The sequence below is a fragment of the Larus michahellis genome, chromosome 2 (genome assembly GCF_964199755.1).
Source record: "Larus michahellis chromosome 2, bLarMic1.1, whole genome shotgun sequence".
NCBI lineage: Eukaryota > Metazoa > Chordata > Aves > Charadriiformes > Laridae > Larus > Larus michahellis.
The window spans coordinates 37,287,388-37,308,824 of NC_133897.1; the positions used below are offsets into that span (position 1 = coordinate 37,287,388).

Here is a 21,437-nt window from a genome sequence, read left to right on the forward strand (position 1 = left end):
GTAATAAATAATTACCATGACGAAGACCAGCATGTACTGTTCTTTCAGTGTCTTGATCCACAATTACCGTTTTCTAGCCATTGCCTAAAAGCCCAAGCTGCTAGTGTTAGCCTTACTGGTATTTTCTGATGCGAGGAAGACCAAAGTAATAGCTGCTCTGGCATCAGCAACCCACCGAAACTGCAGAATATACGTGAAGTCCTTTGGTTGAGTATACGTCTGCAATTTGAGACTGGAGGGGAAAAAAACCAAAAAGAAACCCAAAAAAACCCCTATCTGATCCTCTCTCCTACTGTGAATGGATTTCTTAGTACTTCTTCCTTGTTTATCTTTAGGCTTTTAGAGATTTCAAAGAGGTTTGGCCTGTGAGTCATCCTGCTGTCCTGCAACATGGTATTAACTTGAGGCAATTCCAAGTGTGGTATAATACCACTGTAACTGGAAATCTGTGATTCATACCCGACACTGTAATCCACGTAATGTATTTATTGTGGAGGGGAGAGGGGAGTTCGTATGTTTGGTTAATTTTTTGATTCTCAGGTTTCTCTGAAATGAATGAAGATTTCTTTGATAGGTTTGTGCTGTGTATTTGTTGTGGTTTTTTTTTTTTTAAATGGACCAAATTCATTCTCTTGATAAAACTGATTTTAATAGCTAGGAAGATTGCAACACAAGGGCATGGCTGACTGGGGGAAAAATGGTAACAGAGTGTTTATAGAGGAGACGTCTTATACCTGGTGGCCATAAACAAGCATTTAGCAACCAAATGGTGTGAAATCCTGTAGGAAGAGAGTAGTTACCTAAGCATCTTGGCAGTGGTGGCTGAAGTCAGAATATCACCTGCAGCTGCAAAGGCATGATTTTTGGCAGTGAGTTTCTACATAGCGCTGTGGTTGGAGGGAAAGGTTGTGTGAATTCTGACAGTGGTTTGGAAAGCTCTTGTTCCTGTAAAGGCAATTTAAAGGGTGTGCTTGTTTCCTGCTCAGCAACAAAGCAATTCTGCTGCTGCTGCAATACAACACCGATGGCATGGGTACCTTGAGCCTGGAAAGTGAGATGGATTTGCTTGAGGCGTGCTTTATTTTGTTGGCTTCAGTGAGCAGTCTGCAGACCACCTGAGTGCTGTGCAGAGCTTAGACAAAAATGCTGATGTCTTTCATATTTTTTTTTCACTGTTGACGAGCAGACCCTTATTGTGATTTGCTGACCCCAGGTGTTAAGGTGGACCAGGTGATGTAGAAGGCATCTGTTTATACTGAGGCTGAATTACTCTGGCTTGAGTGGAAGTCCCTGCTTTGGGGAACAGCATTTGAATAAGATTTTTCCTATCAACAAGAGCAGTAGTTCTGTGATGGCCATGTACCCAATTCCTGTAAATGCCAGGCTATGTTATGATGTGGTCAGTTTGGCATCACAGAATGGTATGTTTTATATGTATAAATGTATGCTACCTATGTATAGTCTTCACGTTATTTTCTTCAAAACTGGGGAATAAGTGCTCAAAATGTTGCCTGTTTTTTATACTCTGCAGTTCCAGTATGAGTCACCCTCTAAGTCACTACTGGACTAGATGGACCATTCCATTGATATATACAGTATGGCTGGTCTTATGATTTCAGGCAGTTTTGTTCCATAAACAAGTTAACATTGCTTTCTGCCACTTGTAATCCTTTCATTTGCAACCTGTAATAATATTTCATCCGTGCTTCTTGCTAGCTGTGAGTTAGTACGCAGTGGGGATTTAGCTCCTCCATTTCCTGCTCACTTGCAGCAGCGGTGGCACAGGTGTCTCTTGGGTCCTTTGCTCCGTGCAGGAGTTGCAGGAGATGCTCTTTCCCCAGCAGTGACTTTCCCTGCCAGTGACTGACCTTTCAGAATTAGTCTAGAACCTGAGGCTCCTGCAAATACAATAAATGCTCCCCAAAGAAAATTTGCATTATCCTATCCCAAATCTAAGTACTACTTATGTTCTAGTATGGGATTATTGATTTTATGATAGTCCTTTTTTTTTTTTTAAACTCTCTAGATCTAGCATCTTCTTTTACTACAGCTCTATTCTTCACATCGTCCCTCTCCCACAGTTGCCCCCTGCATGTGTATTTTCCTTGCAAATCCATATGGATGGCTTGCCCTTCAGGAACGTGGTGCAGTCGGGTGCATGGAGGCATGTTCTGCATCAGTGAACTATGTGTACTGATGCAGCTGAACTTTCTACAGGCTGTAGATTAAAATTCTTATAACTTTTTTTTTTAAATGAGTGTTAAGGTAAGCAAAACAAAATGCAGGGAAGACGTTCAAGTATTTAGAGGTTTGTGATCTCTCTCTCTTGGTCACATTGAAGGCCTGAACGAAAGTTTCATTTGATACTGATGATGGGAACAACCTTGAAAGTGCAGCTGAGGACTTTGCTTGTGACTGGATAGGACTTTCAATCATCACTAAGCTCTAAAAATAAATCACTCTTTCCCCATTAAAGCTCAAAGGTGGTTGTTTAGCTGTATGTTTAGAAATGACCAAAGGCGGGTGCATGGATAATTCTTGAGCTGCAGATCAACTTTTATTGCTTGAGGGGAAACTCTGGCCACGTGGAATCTGTGAGTGCTCCCGGAGCAGACAAGGACATCGCGTAGGCCACTGCCCAGCAATGAGGGAAATCATCAAATTTCAGTGCAACTAAACACAGCGATTGGTGGGGTGTCTGGGAGGGCTCGTGTGTGTTTGTGCTGTTGTTACAGCAAGTTGTCATGGGTTTTGTCTGTGATACTGCTTGACTTTTCATCTTTCAGTTTGGGAATGTAGGGGAGAAGTTACTTCCTCTTTTAAGAGCAGTCCATTTGCATGATAAAAAGATATACTCCTAGTAATGTTAAATAATCTGTTTCAATTTAGGTGTTAAAATATAAAATAAACTCTGAAATAAAACATAGTACTTAATAGTATTTTTCTCTTATGCCTAAGAAAAGCACCGCAGTACTTGGATTTGGTTGTTTCCTCCCCCCAATTTTTTTTTTTTAAGGCTACAGGAAGTATGGCAAGTCATCCTACGTAATCTTTTTGCTTTGGGTTGTTGTTGTTGGCAGTTGTGGAGCTGTTCCCTGGTGGTTTTGTTGGTTATGCAATTAAGAACTGTCAGAAACATGTACTGCAAGGAACAGGTGTTATATTAAGTATATGAAACTAATAATAAAAAAAAGTCTTCAGACTGAGTAAGTTTTCGTTCTGCTTCTGATCTATTATCAAAGCGACGGGGCTTTTTCCTAGTCTCAGTAGAAAGCATCTTATCAAAACTACAGATCTACCACTGCCTTTTTTGATTCTTTTTCCCAGCACTGGTTCACTTCTCTGTCAATGGAATTTTATTTATTTTTTTTTAAGAGTAAAAAGACCAGCAACCTTCTGTTTGTCTTCTGAAGGCTGCTTTTCTCCGTCACCGGTATTTTGGGTAGGGTTTTTCTAAAGATAAAACGGCATCTTCTTAAGCAGACAGTTAAACTGTTCTGCTTCACTGGCTTCTGCATGTGTTAAAGAAGTCACAAAATGTAGGTCTTTCTGCCAGACGGAATACTGCATTTAGTATGTTTGCAAGTGGCTGCAGCCACTGCGGTGACTGGGGTGATCTTGGGCTTGCTGGAGTCAGTGGAAAAGGTAGTTTTGGTGGGCTTCCATTTCGTTTTGGGGTTTTTTTGGGGTTTTTTGGTTGTTTTTTTTTTTTAAGTTACTTAATGAGAAAACAATGTATTTTAAATATTTTAGGTCAGGTTTTTGTGCTGAAATATTCATTTTAGTCATTAAATATTTAAAATTGCCAGGGCTGTTTGGAGTTTAAACTGATCTTTCTAACCTGCACCAGCATGTAACTTGGTCATTAGAAAAACAGATGACAAAATGCAGTGTGTTACTGCAGCCTTGTCATTCACCAGCAGCGTCAGGAATGAGGTATTTTGGGCTTGCATAATCTCTTACTTTAAATCAGTTAAAAGAGAGGAGAGAAAGAAGCTGCAGAATATGATGGAATGAAGAACTGGGGGGGGGGGTGTGAATAAATTATTGAAATGCCATTTTTAAAATAAACACAACACGTTCAACCAGAGCAGAATGAGGCAGGGAGTGGGGGGGGGGAAACACCAAAACTATATAGATAGGCTTACAACTGCACCCAATGGGGACAGATAGCTGACAGAATCCTAACAGCCCAAGCCCTGCACGGTGTTTTCAGTGGTGTGGGCTTGCGCTCTCTCTGATAGGTAAAAGCCATTTATCTCCCCCAAAAGGGAAGCTCCAAAGGTACCTCTATATTAGCAGCAGTTACAACTGATGAGCCAAATTCTTGCCCTCCCCCCCCCGCCCCCCCCAAGCTTACAGAGCTGCTGATCCCCTGCAGCAAGAAGCGTCCAAGGTGTCTTCTGCACCTTCAGCCCAGAGCGTATATGCCCATCAGGCATAAATATATTAAGTAAAAAAAAAAAAAAGAAAATTTATTGGGAGTGTGTTTTTCAATATTCCTCTATGCTTTTATCAGTGCCATCCTAGCTGCAGAAGTGAAATGGTGGCCTTATCTTGATGGAGACGGGAACCGTACTGATGGCACTGTTCAGGATGTCTGAAGTCCCGTGTATGGACATCTCTGCTTGGAGACAGAGTATCCTATTTTTGGTATCACTGATCCTGTAGAAATTTGTCAAAGATGTGTTTGTTCCAAAATAATTTCCTGGTCAAAGAAATACACGCGTGGTTATCTTTGTGCTTTTTTTTATTAAAATAGGTGGAGTTGTAATACACGCGTGGTTATCTTTGTGCTCTTTTTTATTAAAATAGGTGGAGTTGTAATTTGGAAGTTAGGTGTGTTTCGAAGAGGCATTGGGCAGGGGTGGGGTTTCCAGGAGTCCTTAGCTGGGCTTGACCTAAATATATAGGTGTATAGTAACAAGAGCTGCTCCAAGCTCTGTGTCACTAAACCTTAGCAAACCACCTCCAAAAAGGTAGCGATGTGTCTTTCCTAGTCATGTGTGAACGCTTTGCTGACAACAGCTGCCGAGGATTGCCGAAAAAAGCTGCAAAATCCACCTTTTTTTTCCAAGGCCGAGGTGCCAGCCCAGAGAGATGCACGGGAGGGTTTTGCTCAGCTTCTCCTGCTCCACCCTGACCACGGGGTGTCGTACGCCTGGGGTGAATCATAAAATGTGTTGGGTTGGAAGGGACCTTTAAAGGTCATCTAGTCCAACCCCCCTGCAGTAAGCAGGGGCATCTTGAAGGAGGGATCCTGCTTGGGTCCTCTCCCTTTGGGAAGAGGAGACTGATGTTTAAAAGCTGAGGAAGCGGCAGGATGTTTTTGTGGCTGGGGGTCTGTGTAGGTCTTTGCTGGCAGTGGCCGGGTGGCGTGTGGTGGAGGTAAAGGGGGAAGGCAAATTGCAAATCCTTTTCCCATGGCGGTTGTTTTTGAGCAGGCGATGTGTATGTAAGCTAGCAAATTAACAAAGCTGCCCTGCTTTTCCTCTGTGGGTGCCTGTCCTGAGCAAACCCACTGGTTTATGGGGCTGCTGAGGTAGTTAAAAAAAATTACCAGGATTTCCAGTGAAAAACCAGGTTTAAAACATAGGTGGGATGTTTTGATTTGGTCTAATTATACGCTCCCCTACAGGGAGGCTTTTAAAACCGTGGATGCTGTGAATTGTAGCCCGAGTTTTCTCTATCCTGCAGGATCCAAACAGTTTGTCTCTCTGCTTATCTCCGTTTCAGAGAAACGGTTGAGAGGGGCTTTTGATTCCGCTGACTCAGATGTTTTAGCATCTCCTGGACGTCAGTCGCAGTCACACAGACCTGTGCCCGGGGGGGAGGCAGGGGCAGCACCGCTGGGGCTGTGATTGAGCACGGGGGATGCTGGCTGCAGGGACCACTTGGGAGGGTGCCCTGGGGCAGCTCTCGGAGCAATAAAGAAAAGCTCTGATTTCCAGACATGGACAGGCATCACTGCACTGTCACGTACAACAAATATCCGCGGAAGGGGACTAACACAGTGTTTCTAAAATGGGGTTTTTATTTTTTTTTAAACGAATGAATTCGTCAATATAGTTAACACAAGCATATTTTCTGATATATATGGCACTGAGCCTGACTCTTTCCACTGTCTACTAACGTCTAGCAAAAGTGATAATGACCTTCAGCTAACTACTAAATGCCAATCTGATGTCTGTTTTGTTTTATTTTTTTTCAGGTTGATTTTTATTTTAATACAAACCAGTGAAGATGACGCCAAAACATGAAAAGCAAGTAAGTCACGTCTAAGCTTTAATAAAAAGGGATTCTACTTTGGTGGTTGTGGATTGAATTTCATTAAGGTTCACGTGGACCAGGAAAGATTGGTTGCATTCTTCATGCTTTTAATTGCCAGGCTAGAGAATATTCTGGAGTGATGTAGTGCCAGTTCCTTCTGTTAAAGTTTGATGAAAGAATCAAATATTCATTGGATTACAGAGAAGGAGAGTAAGTGACTCTGTGCATAAGGGGCTCAGACACTGAGACAGGAGAGGACTTGGATTTCGGTCTTGTCTCCATCAGTCTTCAGGTTTTTTGTAGGACGTAATGGCTGGAGCTGGGTCTGAACTCTGATTACCAGATGCACGGACCCCAAGAATCACACTTGCATGTTCTCTTCTGCTCAGTCCCAATGAACATCAAAAGTTTCAACAAATTATTTTGTCTCAGCTGTTAGTCTCTTAACAGCCTTACTACTCAGCGTGCGTGGAGCGAAGATGCCGACACTCCCAGCGTGAAAAGCCCCACGTCCTTTGTGGTTGATCCTTTTACTAATAGGCAATCTGATGGGAAACTCTATTTTTCTCAGCAGCTTTGCGGAAAATGACTCTTTGGGGGTTATTGACTAATCAGATGTGTAACAGTGGCACCGTGGAGCATGAGGTTATCACCTGCTGTGGTCCTGGGCACAGGCATTGGAGTTAAAATGCAGCTGGAATGATTAATGCAAATAATCATCCAATGCGAGATTATTTTTATTTGTCCTCCTTGTGGTAGATTTTTTCCCTCATATTAAAAATAGATGTTTCCATGTCAGATTTCCTATTTTCCTAATAGGAAAAGGTTAAAAGGAGACTTCTCAGAAACAGTTTTTGTGCTCAAATTCTATGTAGTAGAGCTTTTGGTTTATCCTTGTCTCTGAGCAATCCATTGCATTGTGCAGAAATATTTCCAACAGGAGAAAGGAGGAGGGGGGAAGAAAAAATTAAAAAAAAAAAAGAAAAAGACTTCTTGTGTTTGCTTTATCTGCTTTTATGGTGTATTCTTCCTTTTGAGGCAAATCCAAATGGGAACGTTTCAGTTTTCAGTGCTTGTGTCTACATGACCTCGGTGCTGCCCTTTTCCTCTGCTGTCAGCGCTCCTGTTCTTTGCGTGGAACTGGAACCACGAGGCTCCCTTATGGCCTCCCCGTAAACCGGGCTTGGGGGACACTTTGGCCATTTTGTCATTTCTGTGTGACCCTAACTACTTGGACTGCTGCAAGCCTCGAGGACGGGGTAGCAAAATGCCACCGGTGCCATCCGTGCCTGAAGTTGCTGGCACAGAAATCACAGCCGTTTTAGCCAGGAATTAAAAGGCACATCCAGCCAGAGAAGCTGCTCTGCTGATTCCTGCTCGTTAAGTAGCGATGACCATTTTTTGTACCCGTTACGACTACTGTGGGTGCAGGTTTGAGGTTCTTCATGGGATGTTAGGGCTAGCATGGCTACTGTGATTCATATCAAAGCTACAGTGCTAGCAGTTTGGATAGGAAATGCTTTGCTTATGAATGTAGCTGTTTCCAGGGAGAAGGAATAAATGGTGATGCCACTTTCTCCAGCAGCTTTCTGTTGAGTCCGTATTGTTCCCAGTGCAACAGGCCTTCATGACCAAGCTTGGACACTCTGAACTGTCAGCAGCCATTTCTGGTTTTGAGAGAATTTTTTGCACTGAAGTGTTACAAGAAACATGTCATTTTTGAATGCATGATAGACATGCATGTATTGTGCCCCTCAATTAAAAAAACCAACCAACCACAAACCCCATACCGATACCAAAAGAAAAAGTATATATAATGTGGCATAATAACTAGATCTGCTATTCTGGAAAAGACAAGCAGAACTGAGTGGGAGGGGAAGAAGACACGCTGAAAAGGATTGCAGATGACGAAAGTAGAAAGTCCCTGAAATCTTGGCTGTCTTCAGGCTCTGCTTCCCAGGTCGGTTGTACGGCTGGGCTGCAACACAGCCTTGTGACAAAAGGTGACGTTAGCCTTCATCTGGGCTGTGGGTGGAAGAGGTCAGCCTCCCCTCCCCTAGGTGAACAGTGCATTACTGCGAGATAGGCACATCTGTTGAGGGTATCCTAATTTTTGTAGGAAGACGAGGGGAGCAAAGGGAGTATATACAGAGGAGAAGGGCAATTATTTACCCAAAACTGCTGTAATCTGGCGACTCTGATGGTGAACGCAAGGTGGACTGAGCATACAACAGCAGTCCCCCAGAGAAATATTCTGCCACCTAACTCTTCTTGGTCCTTAACATAGCCTATATGTGAATATTGGCCTTTACAAGCCTACTTTTATAGGGATGGGGAGGCATAAGCACCTCTTCTGGCAGTCTGTCGGCATCTATACTGGGCAGTTAGGGCTGCTTTGATTAAATCAATATTGTTGTCCTAGTGGGGTCTTGTATCCTGGAGAAGGCTTAAAGGTCAAAAGAGAAGGGATGGTCTAAGTGTGCAATGCCACTGTTCCAGAGCAGCAAAAAAAATCTAACGGGAATTGGGATTAGGGCTTTCAGGATTCAAGATGTTTATAGAGGAAGTAACCATAGATGTTGAGAAAGGCTGTACATTTTTGGTTTTTTTTAATTTTTTTTTTGTTGCTTAACATTCATCTTGCTTCATTCTGAACTCAAATTCAGAACAAAGGAAATAAAGGGGGGGGGGGAACAACAAAACAAAAATCCACCCAGTCTTCTGCTGAAATCCCGGTGTTTCAAATCAGAGCTGACCCTGACTGTGTGTGAGGGCTGCAGTTTGCTGAGGTGCTCTGCTGTACCGCAGATCATTTTCACTCTGGGCTCGGTGATGTGCTGCCTGGACACCCACCTGCCAGAGCAGGTCTCCTTTCTTCTGTAGGTAGAGTCTGAAGGGTGCTTGACTATGCTCAGTATTGAAACTGTGACTGTGTAATTGGAAATTAAAAGTATACGTTTTTTTTTTTTGCTGTAAATGACGTGATCCGGCATGACTTGCAAGGTAAATTAGCATGGTCTGGGATGATTTGCAAGGCGAATTTTGATGATTAGCATGGCTAACACAACCCTTTATCGTAATATTTTGGTATAGTGGGGGTTGAAAGAAGCATTTTACTTCGAAGATTATTTTGATTCTGTACAAAGCAGAGGGTTATAGAAGGTTATTTGGAAATGAAGTCATTTGGGGAACCTGGATAGGAGGAAGGACAATGAGAAGCCAGTGAGGCGGTGGGTGCGAGGAAGGGGACCGAGGTTAAGTTATGAGCAGATGTGACTCCTGGGCTGCAGCAGTTGCAGGGTAGGAGAGAGATGTGTCCCATTTGAAGCTTCCTGGTGTAATTCCTCTTCTTCCAGCTTGCGGGACTGATGCATTCAGTGCTCAGGAGAGAAAAGCAAGTATGTGTAGGAGAAGTGATTGCAGCTCTGGGGAGGAGTGGGACACAGGGGAAATAGGAGGCTGGGGAAGACAAAAACTTGGGAGAAGATAAGACTATGGGTATGAAAAGATGTTATAGTGGGTCCAAAAGTCTGCTGTGTCTATATATGTATGCTAAATATGATAGACGGTGAGGCAGGTGGAAAAAAAACCAGCACGCTGTTTGAGGGGGAGTAACTTCCTTGTGTCTCCCACTAGCATTTTTGTAGAAGTAAAGGCATGACCCTCAGGTGGTACAAGCGATTGCAGCTCTGTTCGTTTGTTCCTCTTGTGCCACGTTGGCATGGGGTTAAGAAGCTGCAGAGGAGAATCGGGCCTCTGGTGCTCTTGGGTGAGGAAAGAAGCAGCAGAGATGGTGGGAGCCTCTCAAACAGGGTTTCTTGGGCGACGTGCTCGTGACACCCCCCAGAAGGGTTTCAGGCAATAATGTAGAAAACGCCCCTGTGACTAGGAGCTGGGCTAAGGGACATGAAACCGTGGGCTGTATCCAGCCATCAGGCCACAAGCTCCCCATCCCTGAAGCAGTGCCGCCTGGAAATCAGCGTGGTAAATGATTTATTCCAGACCATGAGTGTCTCCCTGACATGTACACAGTGCAGTGTGACTGTTCAGGGAAAAAAAATAAAAATCTTTTCCATCCAAGGTTGTCATTGTTCTCCTGTCGGTCCGTTGAAGGTTGCTGGTGGCACGCTGAAGTGTGTGTGTGAGAGAGAAGACTTTGGCTGAAGAGGAAAGATTTCTTCTCTGACATCTGTGGTTTGGGCATGGAGAGACACATTTTGAGAGCTTCCTAGTTCAAGATTTCTTGATTTGTGCAAAGTCATACTAAAATAGAGTGTTATTTAACCAGAGACGCTGTCATTCCTCCCACAGCCGATTCCTGAGCCTGGAGATCTTGTGCAGTGCCTTCCTCTCGGGGGGAATATACCTACAGCTTAAAATGATGCGGTTTTCTTTAACTGAGTCATTATTTAAGTGGTTGGGTTAGCTCTTTGGCTGAGTAGCTTATTTAAGCAACTGAAGTAGGGCAGCCTATTCATGTCCTTGGGAAATAGCAGGTAGTTGGGCACACTTTCAACCTTTGTATTTTAAAGAGGTCTTTTCCATCTCAGTATGAACTCACAGATTTACCTTTTTTTTTTTTGCTTTGGTTTTGTTTTTTTTTAAACATGATACAAGTTTTCACATGGTCATTAGCTAAGGATACTTGGAAGCATGTAATTCTTCAGCCTGTTCCAATTCCTCTTAGTGATGCCCAGTTACATGGCAGTGATGCCCACAGGCCTCATACTCCTTCAGGATCCCTCTAAATTATATAAATGTAGGAATTAAAAGGGAGTAGACTATATATGACAACTTCTATGACAAATACTGTATACCATTGTGCCCCCAAAATGGGGAATTGCGCTCTGCAGTGTGTCTGTGTTGCTTCCTTGGGCAGGTTGATGGGCAGACTGGGATAGCGGAGCCCAGGTCCTGCATCCTTGGGTGTACTCCGTGGATTGAGTTCCTGGTGTATCAGGAAGCGTATGTGGCAGAGGAAGATTAATCACCTTCCATACGGCATCCGGGATGCTAGGCTTGAGACCTTGAATTCCCTGTGTTGAATCTGTGTCCAGGGCAATTAATAGCAGTATTTTCCTTTTCCTTCTCCTTTTCCACTGTGCTGGAGCGACTCATTTGGGGCATAGAGATAAGGCAGTTCTTCAGCTTCTTGTGGAGGTACCGAGCACTTACATCAGATCCCTGAAATCAATGGGTATAAATACTTGATTAAAAAAACCAACATAGGTACAATAGCAAAAGAAATTTAGGAGCTAATAAAATGCTATATGTATGTATTGGGTACATGAAGCAGGTTTGTAACACATTCATCGTGAATGTTGACTGCAAGGGTGGGAAAAGCCTAAAATACCTGCCTAGTTCTGTTTTATGTGCGTGACTTTGAATGTTAGGTTTTTGGTTTGTAGCTACTGAAATCACCAAATCTCCAATGCATGAAACATGTGTGACTTCTCACAGTATTACTTAATCTGAAATATTCTTTTTCAGCTAGCAGTTTGGCAAGGAATTTCCCGGACATGTGGTGTAGCTCAGATGATTCATTGCTTTTTGCTTCTCCTTTTATAGGGTTGCAAAATTCAATAAAACAGCAGTTCGGCTTTTAATCTGAGCGCAGTAGTTTGTGGAAAAGCAGAGCAATCAAGAGAGTCTTTCAGGCTCCCTTTGTCTTCTTAAATTAATTGCTTGATTTTTATTATGCACTTGCAGGAATTTGTAACTGTCTTGGTGAGAGACCCCAGGACGCAAAAAGAAGACTCATGGCATTCTTACATAGACTACGAGATATTTATTCATGTAAGTATCAAAAAACATCGGCAAAGATTCTTTGGGCTCTTACTGCTGTTTCTGTCCAAGCCAGGATTCTCTTTGGGGTATTAGTGGAATTTCTTTATACTGCTTATGGGAGGCTGGAGGATATTATTCTACTTTTAACAACTGAGATGCAGTGGAGCAGGTAAGGTGGGTTGGCCAAAGGCGGTGCAGAAGGTCTGTGGCAGAGCTGGGAGGTGAACCTGGTGTGTTCACACGCGCACTCCACAATGTCTTGCAACAGAGAGTATTTTTAGCTCTAGTTATTAACTAGAAGATTGTCATAGTCAGTGATGTTTTACCGTTATAGAAGTAGTTTCGTCTTCAGGTATTCATGGGAAAACAGCTTTCTTTTCCAGTAATTATTTGGTTATTTTTACTTTAAATTCTTTTTTTTTTTTTTTTGGCCAAGTTATTTGATTGCTGCAGTGTGGTTTTTTTCAGTGTACCTTGACATTCCTATTATGCTAGTTTAGTGGTGCTTGGATATGTGAAGTAACTACATCTGGGTTTCTGATTGTAGTCTACCATATGTCAATGGGAGTGCGCTTAGAACTACTGTTCTCTTGTCTCTTAAATCTGTCCTATGCATAACTTTTTGTTGATTATTCTTCTTTGGTGGGTCGCATACGGAAGGAGTTATCCTAATTTCACAAATCTAGATCCAGGGGCTTTAATAGCAATGTAAAAAAATAAAAATAAAAATTTTGTGAGGCGTATCAAGTGAAGAATTTGAGAGCACCGAGTTACATGATTAATGCTTGGCAGAGGACCGAAAGCATTTCCTTCCTGTGTGGGAGAGTTAAGCATTCAGGGTAATGAGAGCAAGCAGTCAAATGATGGCTTCTTACATGTCCATCGTGACAAGTGCTTCTCTCCTGTGAGGCAATCGGAACTGTGAAACGTTCACATTTTGCAATGTGGTTTAAGTGCTGGTTCCAAAGCAATTATATTTTTGACCTCTGGTTGATAGAAATTCTGTAGGTTTGGCGGGGCGGGTGCTGTACTACTGTTTCACGGATGTTGGTGCTTCTGGAGAGCTGGCTTCCTCAGCGACTGGTAAATTGGGATGGGGTCATTTAGACCCAGTGTTACGTGATTCAGGGCTGGGCACCTCTGAAGCTGATAAGCATCAGCTCAGCTTCCAACCGTCATAATGCCAGGGCTTTCAGAGACCAGGTCTCTAGGTCAGTCCTACCATCCAGGCTTCTCCATGGATTCAAAAATCTTGAGTCTGCCAGGCTCTTGGACCAGCAGGATTCCTCTTCTGCCCAGCACCTAGAGCACTTGGCTTCTTAAACTGTGTAGTATCCCGGACACTCGTCTATTCCAGAAAGCTGTTGTCTTTGGGCCCTCTACAATCTGCTGACTAGGAGTTGTGGCTCCTGGCAGGGGATCCAGGATGGTTGGACTGCAGGCAGATTTATACTGCAGTCCTCTTTGGCAGGTGGGGTTTCATCTAAATGTCTGCTCCACAGTAAGATTTGGCAGAAGCATTTAATTTCCGTGAATTGTTTCTCTTTTGATGAATTGGCGCTTCATTCTAGTGGACTAATAGTGTTCTGTGGGAAAATTTCCAAATGCTGCTACTTGCAGAGAGCAGTCACAGGGGTTTCTTTGATTTGATTTAAGTAGGATTGCACACTGGAAGAACTTCGTAGCTAACTGGCCTGGTTTTGGCTGGATTGGCCAATCAGATGGACCTCCCCCCCTCCTTGGAGAGGAGAGGAAGAGATAAGGAGATTTACGAGTTTAGAAAAAGAACTAAACTACTTTAATGAAAATAATAATAGATATGAAAATAGTAAATAATAATAGAATAATAAAAATTAAAGAAAAAAGTATACAATACGTACAAAACCGTATCCAGCTGCCAGGATGACGATCGCGTCACCAGCAGGCACAGGGAAAGTCCCAGACTGGAGTCAGCGATGGACAGGAGCTGAATTCCGGAACTAGAGTCAGGAATGCTGGGATCGGGATCAAAGGCAGACGAACAGACAGGGTCCTCCTCAGACGTCGGCCACTGAAGAAACAGTGAGCCAGAGCAGCCTTGCCCCTTTGAGCTCTCAGCTTTTATACTGAGCGTGATGCATTGGGATGGAATACCATGTTGGGCAGTTTTGGGTCACCTGTCCCATCTGCTCCTCCCTGCAGGTGGGTCCCCTCTATGTTTCTCTGCTTCCAACCCTCTAACGGGGCAAAACAGCGAAGTTAGCTGACCTTGGTTGTTATCGCAATAAGTCTAAGCAAGAGCCTCTCTGGATACCATTCCTTGGTATAATCAGGTCTTATCACTCTGAGAGTGAAGAGTTTCTGAACAACATGCTGTTAATTTCAGAGTTTAGTCGGTTAGAAGAGGCCCAGCTAAAAAGTAAAATTACAAAACAGAAAATTGGTTCTGTTTTACCTCAAACCAGGACACTAACTCTTTGCAGGATTATAACCAGAATAACAAACGTGACTTACTTCCCTGCAAATATTGGCGTTACCTGCTGAAACTTTCTTTCTGAGGTTTTTTTTTTTCCTGTTACTGCAAGTTGCACTATGATCCAGATCTCTTGCTTTGAAGAAGGAAAAAAAGAAAAAAAAAAAAAAAAAAAAAGCAATGAAAAATACTTCCCTGAGAAGCAGCAGAAACTGTCACCAGTCTTGTCTGAGATAAAGCACAGTTCTTAACCTAACCTGAATTCATGTCAAGCTTTCCATTGGTGTCTCGGGGATTAGCATCTCGGATGTGTTTTTAATACCATGCCTGCACCTTAGTTTAAGCTGATTTACAAAGTAAAATGTTTTTTATTTCCCAACAGACAAACAGTATGTGCTTTACAAGGAAAACATCCTGTGTTAGAAGACGCTTTCGAGAATTTGTTTGGCTTCGACAGAGGCTTCAGAGCAATGCGGTGCTTATGTGAGCAACTCTATATGTGGCTATTCGATAATCTGTCAGTCATGGAAGGGGAGGATCGTTTCATCTTAGCACTGAGAATTACAGAAATCGGAGCTGGAAAGCGTCCTGTGTTTCTTACTAGCATGAGTTTATTTGTATAAGGTGTTTTCTCTGTGTTAAACCCAGAAGAAGGTGGTTTGTACTGATAGCCTTTGTTTGGTGAGCCCCCCTCTAATTTCCAACAGATTTGGTCTGTGTTTCCCTTTGCTACGCAGAGGCAGCAGAAACAGCGCTGCGGTGTGGGTGTATGTACCTCCTCTCTGTGCTTTTAGGACATGCTTGTGGTGAGACACTGGAACAGGTTGCCCAGAGAGGTGGTGGAGGCCCCATCCCTGGAGACATTCAAGGCCAGGCTTGATGAGGCCCTGAGCAACCTGATCTAGTTAAAGATGTCTCTGCTTACTGCAGGGGGGATGGACTAGATGACCTTTAAAGGTCCCTTCCAACCCAACACATTCTATGAGAGACTCAGGCAGACATGCATGCAGACGTAACAACTGGACCAGAAATACCTGGTTTATTTATTTTGCCCTGTGAGGTGTGTGAGAAGCCCTCCAGTTTCTCAGCCTCACGTTCCCAGATTCCCTTTCATGAGCTTCTGGAACGTGACCCGTGAATTTCACATACTCGGGGTTGGCATTTGCATATTGCATTTCTCTCAGCTGTTTCAGATGTGGTTTTAACTCTGCGTTTGCTTCTCGTTTATAAAGACAGTTACCTGAACTGCCATCTAAAACTCCCTTTTTCAATATGAACAATCCCCATCATGTGGACCATCGCCGGCAGGGTCTGCAAGAATTCCTGGAGAAGTAAGTACAGCCTGTGCTAGAGATGTTGGCATTTTTATGATGTCATCAATTTTCTGGTTTAAAATAGCTCATCTCTGGTACTTGAGAGCCACCGTGTGGTCATCTGTACATGTTACACATTTGGCTTGCTTTTTTATTTGCAAAGTCATATTTCATTCATGTGACTTCAGCTCTATTGGTTGTAAGGAAACGTCAGTTGGGGCTTTTACGTTCTGCTTTCGTTGCATTTTTGTTATAGTTTGGGATTTATGTCGCTCTGCAATTGTGTACTAAGGTTGGGAGATCTTTCACCGTGGTGTCTATTTCTAGCTTTCAAGAATGAGCTAGATATTCTCACGCAAAGAAACAGACTTCTCTCCCTCTTTTATGTTCATGGAAAAATCAGTGTCTTTGTGGGCTAAACCGCTGGGAGCCTGGGGAAATTCGCTAGTGGGATTTCCGAACACAGATATTTCCTATAATGGCAACTACTCCCACTAACACAAACAGGTTCTAGCAGCTGTGACCACTTCCAGTACAGCTGCAATCTGTGTGAAATCATTCATCTGTGGGGTTTTGTAAAGGGTCAGTGTAAGTGCATAGAGTCTGACCTGCCTCACAAGGGCGGACTGTATGAGTTTCTGTAGTGCATCCCTCGGTCCCCCTGCTGCAACCACATCACCTGCGGTGGCAGGGACCCTGTTGGTGTAATCTTCTGCTTTCTGTGCCGTACTTGCAGTGCCCTGGCACTGCTTGGACTGAGAGCAGGCTGAGGGCAGGGGTTGTGCGTGCGTTTGCAGGCTTTCTTTAGCCACTGCTCGGGGTAAGGGCACAGGGAAACGGTGAGTAGAGACCTATTCATCTTCCTTCGGTATCGGTGTTTCCATCAATCAGAACTGCATACGCAAAGGGAAAAAGCAAATCGTTTCAGTAGGCTTTAAGCCTCGTGGTCAGCGGGTAGAGGAATATTGGACCTGCTGTTTTTCCAGTCACTGTGATATAACTATAAACCTTCCTAGCCGACAAGAAATCATTGGTCCTGAGGTATATTTGTTAGGCTTAGCAGATGAAGGCAAGGAGAGCTAATCACTGCAGGAATAAAATTTCTGTATACAGTTATATAGGATCTGTGGCCAAAAGGGTAGCCAATAAGTACTGGATGAAGGTGTGTGAGACAGGGAAGGGAAAGCGGAAGAGGATCAGAGGGGTTTTTTCTGCACCTCAGGAAAGAAAGATGGGGAAACAGTGTGATTGTTCTTCTAGAGGCGACATTAGGGGTCAAGCGAAGGGTATGGTAGTTCAAATCCCTGGGTCAGAGCAGTTCTAGCTTACCTCTGCTGCCCCATGGAGCAGTGCATTTCCAAAACCACTCTCGCTTTAAAATGGCAAAGAGACCAATCTGGTAACAAGGTACAGTATTTCAGTACTAAAATATTTACAACACTGACTGTGCTTCAGAAGGCCAAACACAGAGGTAGGTTCTTAAAGCACATCCTCACTCCCCCATTTTGTGGATGCCTGTAACTTATATGGGTACTGACAGCAGAAAGTGACAGCGTGTGGAGCATTTTACCGTGCTGCTGTCAGTCCAGGGGTGGGGAAAAGAGGTGTCTCTGTTGTAAGGTAATGATTTAAATGTTTGAACTTGGATGCTGTTTAGAAAGGTGTCAGCTTTCTCTCAGCCCCCGGGAATAGTTGGAAGGAATTTTCAGAGGCAGGGTTGTGTTGTGATGGATTGGCTTGGCACCTTCTGTGCTGTACCATTGCCCTCTGCTGGCTGGCACCTCGCTGCTGCCGCTCCTTGCAGAAGGCACCTTTTTACTGGCTCAGCCAGGCTGCCGTGATGCTTTTTTTTTTTTCTTTTCCCTTTTTTTGTGAGTCTGAACCAAAAGTTATGATTTCTTTCTCTTAATTTGTGGAACTCATTGACAAGCATGTGTGTCTGTATGTGTGTATGTATATGCGTGTATGCTACACCTTCTGTAGTGTGGCAATGCCAGGGGAAGCAGGAGCTCCCTGGTACGTTAATTAGGAAGGGGTAGGAACGGAGCTAGAAGGTAGCTGCGTGGGGTGGTGAGCTGCAAACCAAGTGCTCCGTTCGCCCTAGCAATGATGGCAGTCGCCGTGCACAAGCTCACAGCCCCCCTGGTGTTTCTTTGTGACAGTGGGCACAAGTGGGATTTGAGCCTATGTGGACCTGTCAAGGGAGAGATTCCCAGGTAGCGTGTTTCAAATGCTCACACATGATGCAGGAGGCCGAGCCCCTCTCTGCAGTCAGCGCCTTGTGGGATTGTTGGGACCCAAAGCGTCTCTGAAATGGAGTTTTAGATCTTTCACCATCTCAGTTTGTGCCCATTGGTGTAGCGTCTTCCCAGGCAGGAGCCACATGCCCGAGGAGTAAGGATGGAGCAGCTGGAGGCTCTCTGGTGTTCAGCTCCGGGCCCTGGGAGCTCCTCTGTATCACCTGTACGTGGATGGCTGTGAAGTTTTCTTGTCCTCCTTCTCGTGTCACCCCAGGACAAGTTAGCACGGGGTAAGGTGCCTGCTCAGAGCCCTTGTGAAGCCTCTCCGTGCTGAGCACAGTAGCGTGAGAATCAGGCCAACAGCTGGACGCTAAAGCAAAGCCCTGGAGTTTGGTGAAATCTGGGAACAGGTGTCCCATTTTGATTTGGCTTTACTGCACAAATGCAGGGTAAGACCTGCTTGTCTCACAGGTTATTATCTCTGAGTGATGAAGAGCTGTAAAGCTCACTTCTTGTCTGGCCATAATTTAATATTTCAAGAGGCCATTTGCATTAACGGAAGTCAGCTAGCCCCTTTTCAATTATGAATTACTTGGTAAGAATAAGGAAAATTATGTGTTTTTCCTGGTAAGTATCCTTATACCTTCGAGGATGTCTGTAAATTTGCAAGAAAAGCCTGTTCTTAAATTAGAGTGCAAAATTAAAACACTGCCTTATAATATTAGGGTCTGTAATATCCTCTTTGCTTTCATCCCTTTGTAGCTGCACAGGTTTAACTTTGGGATTTAGATTACCTTCACAGCAGATCATTTGGGTTTTCTTATTAGAAAACCAATTTTTAAAAAATGTTTTAAATGAAGTTGGGTTCAATCACTGACTTTTCTCTTTTTTTATTGAATACAGTTGGTTCCAAAAAATTATGTGGCTTAGGAAAAAGGATTAGTCTTCAATTAGTTTTCAAATGTGCGATTTATGATGGGGTGGAGGGCATAGGAAGAGTTCTGAGAAATGGAGCGCTCGGATCCACAGGAGATGAAGAGCATCCCTGGTGTCGCTGCTCGGGATAGCTGTGCATCGGGCTCGCTTGGTGCTGGAGCAAGGAAGCCACCCAAAACACTCCTGCCCAAGGCAGAGCCATTTCCTGGAGGTGGCTGGGGGTTTACCCCCCCCCCCCCCGCCTTCCTCACCTTCCCCACCAGGGTCCCGCAAGCAGGAGATGGGGCAGGGTTGGAGGACGCTCTCATGGAGGTGTCTCCACTGGGTGCTCTCGCAGGGATCCAGAGAGTGGGCGACTGGCTCCACATGGGACAGATGCCTACCTGTGGGGGCATGGATGGCCATGGGGCAGGTGGGATCTCCTCGGGCGAGTGGTGGCTGCCTCTTGCCAATGGAACCTTGGTAGTATTTCCTGTCTGGTGAGTGAAGTGAATAATGCCTAGCAGGCGCATGTCACTTAATCCTTTCTTAAATGTATGCATTATCAGATGCCCAACAGTTGGGTCACAGTTGCTCGCTCTCAGTACTATTTCCTCCCTTATAAAAAATGAAGGAGGAAACAGTCGGCTCTTATTTTTAAGAAGAAACTGGGGCTTTGTTTGCTGTGGGCTGGGGCTGAGGGGCTGGATGCTCAATAGAGGGCACCACAGCACAGGCTGTCGGCCCCCGCCTCTTGGCTCCTCCTGGGTTTGGGTTTTGGTGGTTTTTTTGTTTTGGTTTTGGTTTTTTTTTTTTTCCCTTCCCCGTGCTCTTATGATATGATGTAAATGGGCAGAGTAAACTTGTCGAAAACAAAATCGGAGCGTTAACCTTCCACACACATGCAAGTGTGCATCTGTCATTGTATTAGGTTACAGTAGATACAGGAAATCTTTAGTTAGGATTAAGTTGTACGGTTCAGCCATATGTTGTTCTCCTCCAGCAGAACAGTGTATAATATACCTAATAAAATCATGTTGAAGAAAACCAGATTTTGGACCTTGTCCAAATAAGACAAAACACATGTTTTGTGTTTTCTAAATGTTCTTGCCGTAGCACAGGGAAGGAGAAATACTCCTTGTATAGTATCCAGCGTTTCTTTCTTCAAAAATGACATTATTTCTTTCGGTTGTGAAGTGACGTTTTTCAGCCCTGTTTCTTTAAAGGTCTAGAGACTGTGAGCATTTATTGAAAGCTTACAAACAAAGATTCACATGGCTGTGAATAAAAAAAAAAAAATTTTATTATCTCTAATACAAATGTAGAGCCTTATCCTGCAGCCCCCTTAATCACATAAGTAGTCATTATGCACGTGAGCAATCTGGCCGAGAGGAGTGAGATCTCTGACAAGTAATGACTGCTGATGGGATCAAGACTTGCAGGATTTAGCCTTTCATTCTTATTCCAGGCGTGCATAGCAAGTCTGTTGTTCTCTTAAATATGCCCGAGCGGTTTATAGGAATTATCGCCATGAGCCATGACTCTTCCGTTAGCGCGGGGGGGGCAGCCAGAGCTGATTGAACATCGCTGCCGCCGCAGCTTTGCACCGACACCGGCCGTAATAAAACTCTTGGAGAAGCTGCGGGAGCGCTGCTGGTGGCGTGGAAACCGCGCACGCCTCCAGCCTCTGCTCAGACACCCGAGCATCGATACGGTGGCACGCCGCCTTTCCTCTTGCCCTTTCCATTTCTTAGGTGGTGTGTTCTGTAATTGTGATACTTAACGTCCTTGGAGCCAAATCTGTTTTTTTTTCCTTTAGATGCGCAGCCTTCACACAGTGAGTCCCCAGGACAGCGCAAGCCCTGGAGAGCAAGTGCTATACCAGCACTTCATACCATTAGTAACATCTGTTGGCAAATGTACGGCTATTTCCTCAAAGGGAGGAGTATTTTGAACAGGAAAGCATAATAACGCTTACAGATAGCACAAAACTTATTTTTCATTTTTGATTGCTTGAAGGATGCAATTAAAAAGCAATCTAACCTGTTGGTGCAGAGGAGGTGAAAAAGAAGTTGTTTTTTTTTTTTTTAATTAAAAGAAAGGAGAAATGCTTTGAGGGTATGACTGGGTGAAAGGTGTTCATATTTTGGCTTTCAGGATGGTTTTCAATGGTCTGCAAAATGCATTGAGTGTTTGGTCCCTTCCTCCCCTTATGAACATATACATATATATGTATCTACACACACAGGCGCACATATATGTGTTTAGCTTTATGAACGTCTTTCCATTTCTTCGCCTTGGTTTCTCTCCACTCCTTTCACCTCCAGATGGCACTGCGAAGCAGAAAAGAAAATTACTGTGAAATAATGAGTCCAATGTAAAGTAAAATTGGAAATTGAATTATAGCTGCAGAAAAAGGACAGTAGCCTTGAGGTCCTGATCAGTCTGTACTCTTATCAC

The 21,437-nt window shown here is 43.9% G+C and overlaps 1 protein-coding gene across 4 annotated transcripts in view; it reads left to right on the plus strand.

Annotated features, from left to right (window-relative positions):
* SNX10 (sorting nexin 10) overlaps positions 1–21,437 on the plus strand; it is a 35,818-nt gene that overhangs the window by 11,006 nt on the left and 3,375 nt on the right. For all 4 annotated transcript variants that reach the window (XM_074574896.1, XM_074574895.1, XM_074574897.1 and 1 more), the window contains 4 exons: positions 6,212–6,267; positions 11,980–12,066; positions 14,892–14,992; positions 15,742–15,840. In XM_074574896.1, coding sequence (XP_074430997.1) covers positions 6,244–6,267; positions 11,980–12,066; positions 14,892–14,992; positions 15,742–15,840 — 311 coding nt within the window. In that variant the 5' untranslated portion in view covers positions 6,212–6,243. The remainder of the gene's footprint in view (positions 1–6,211; positions 6,268–11,979; positions 12,067–14,891; positions 14,993–15,741; positions 15,841–21,437) is intronic.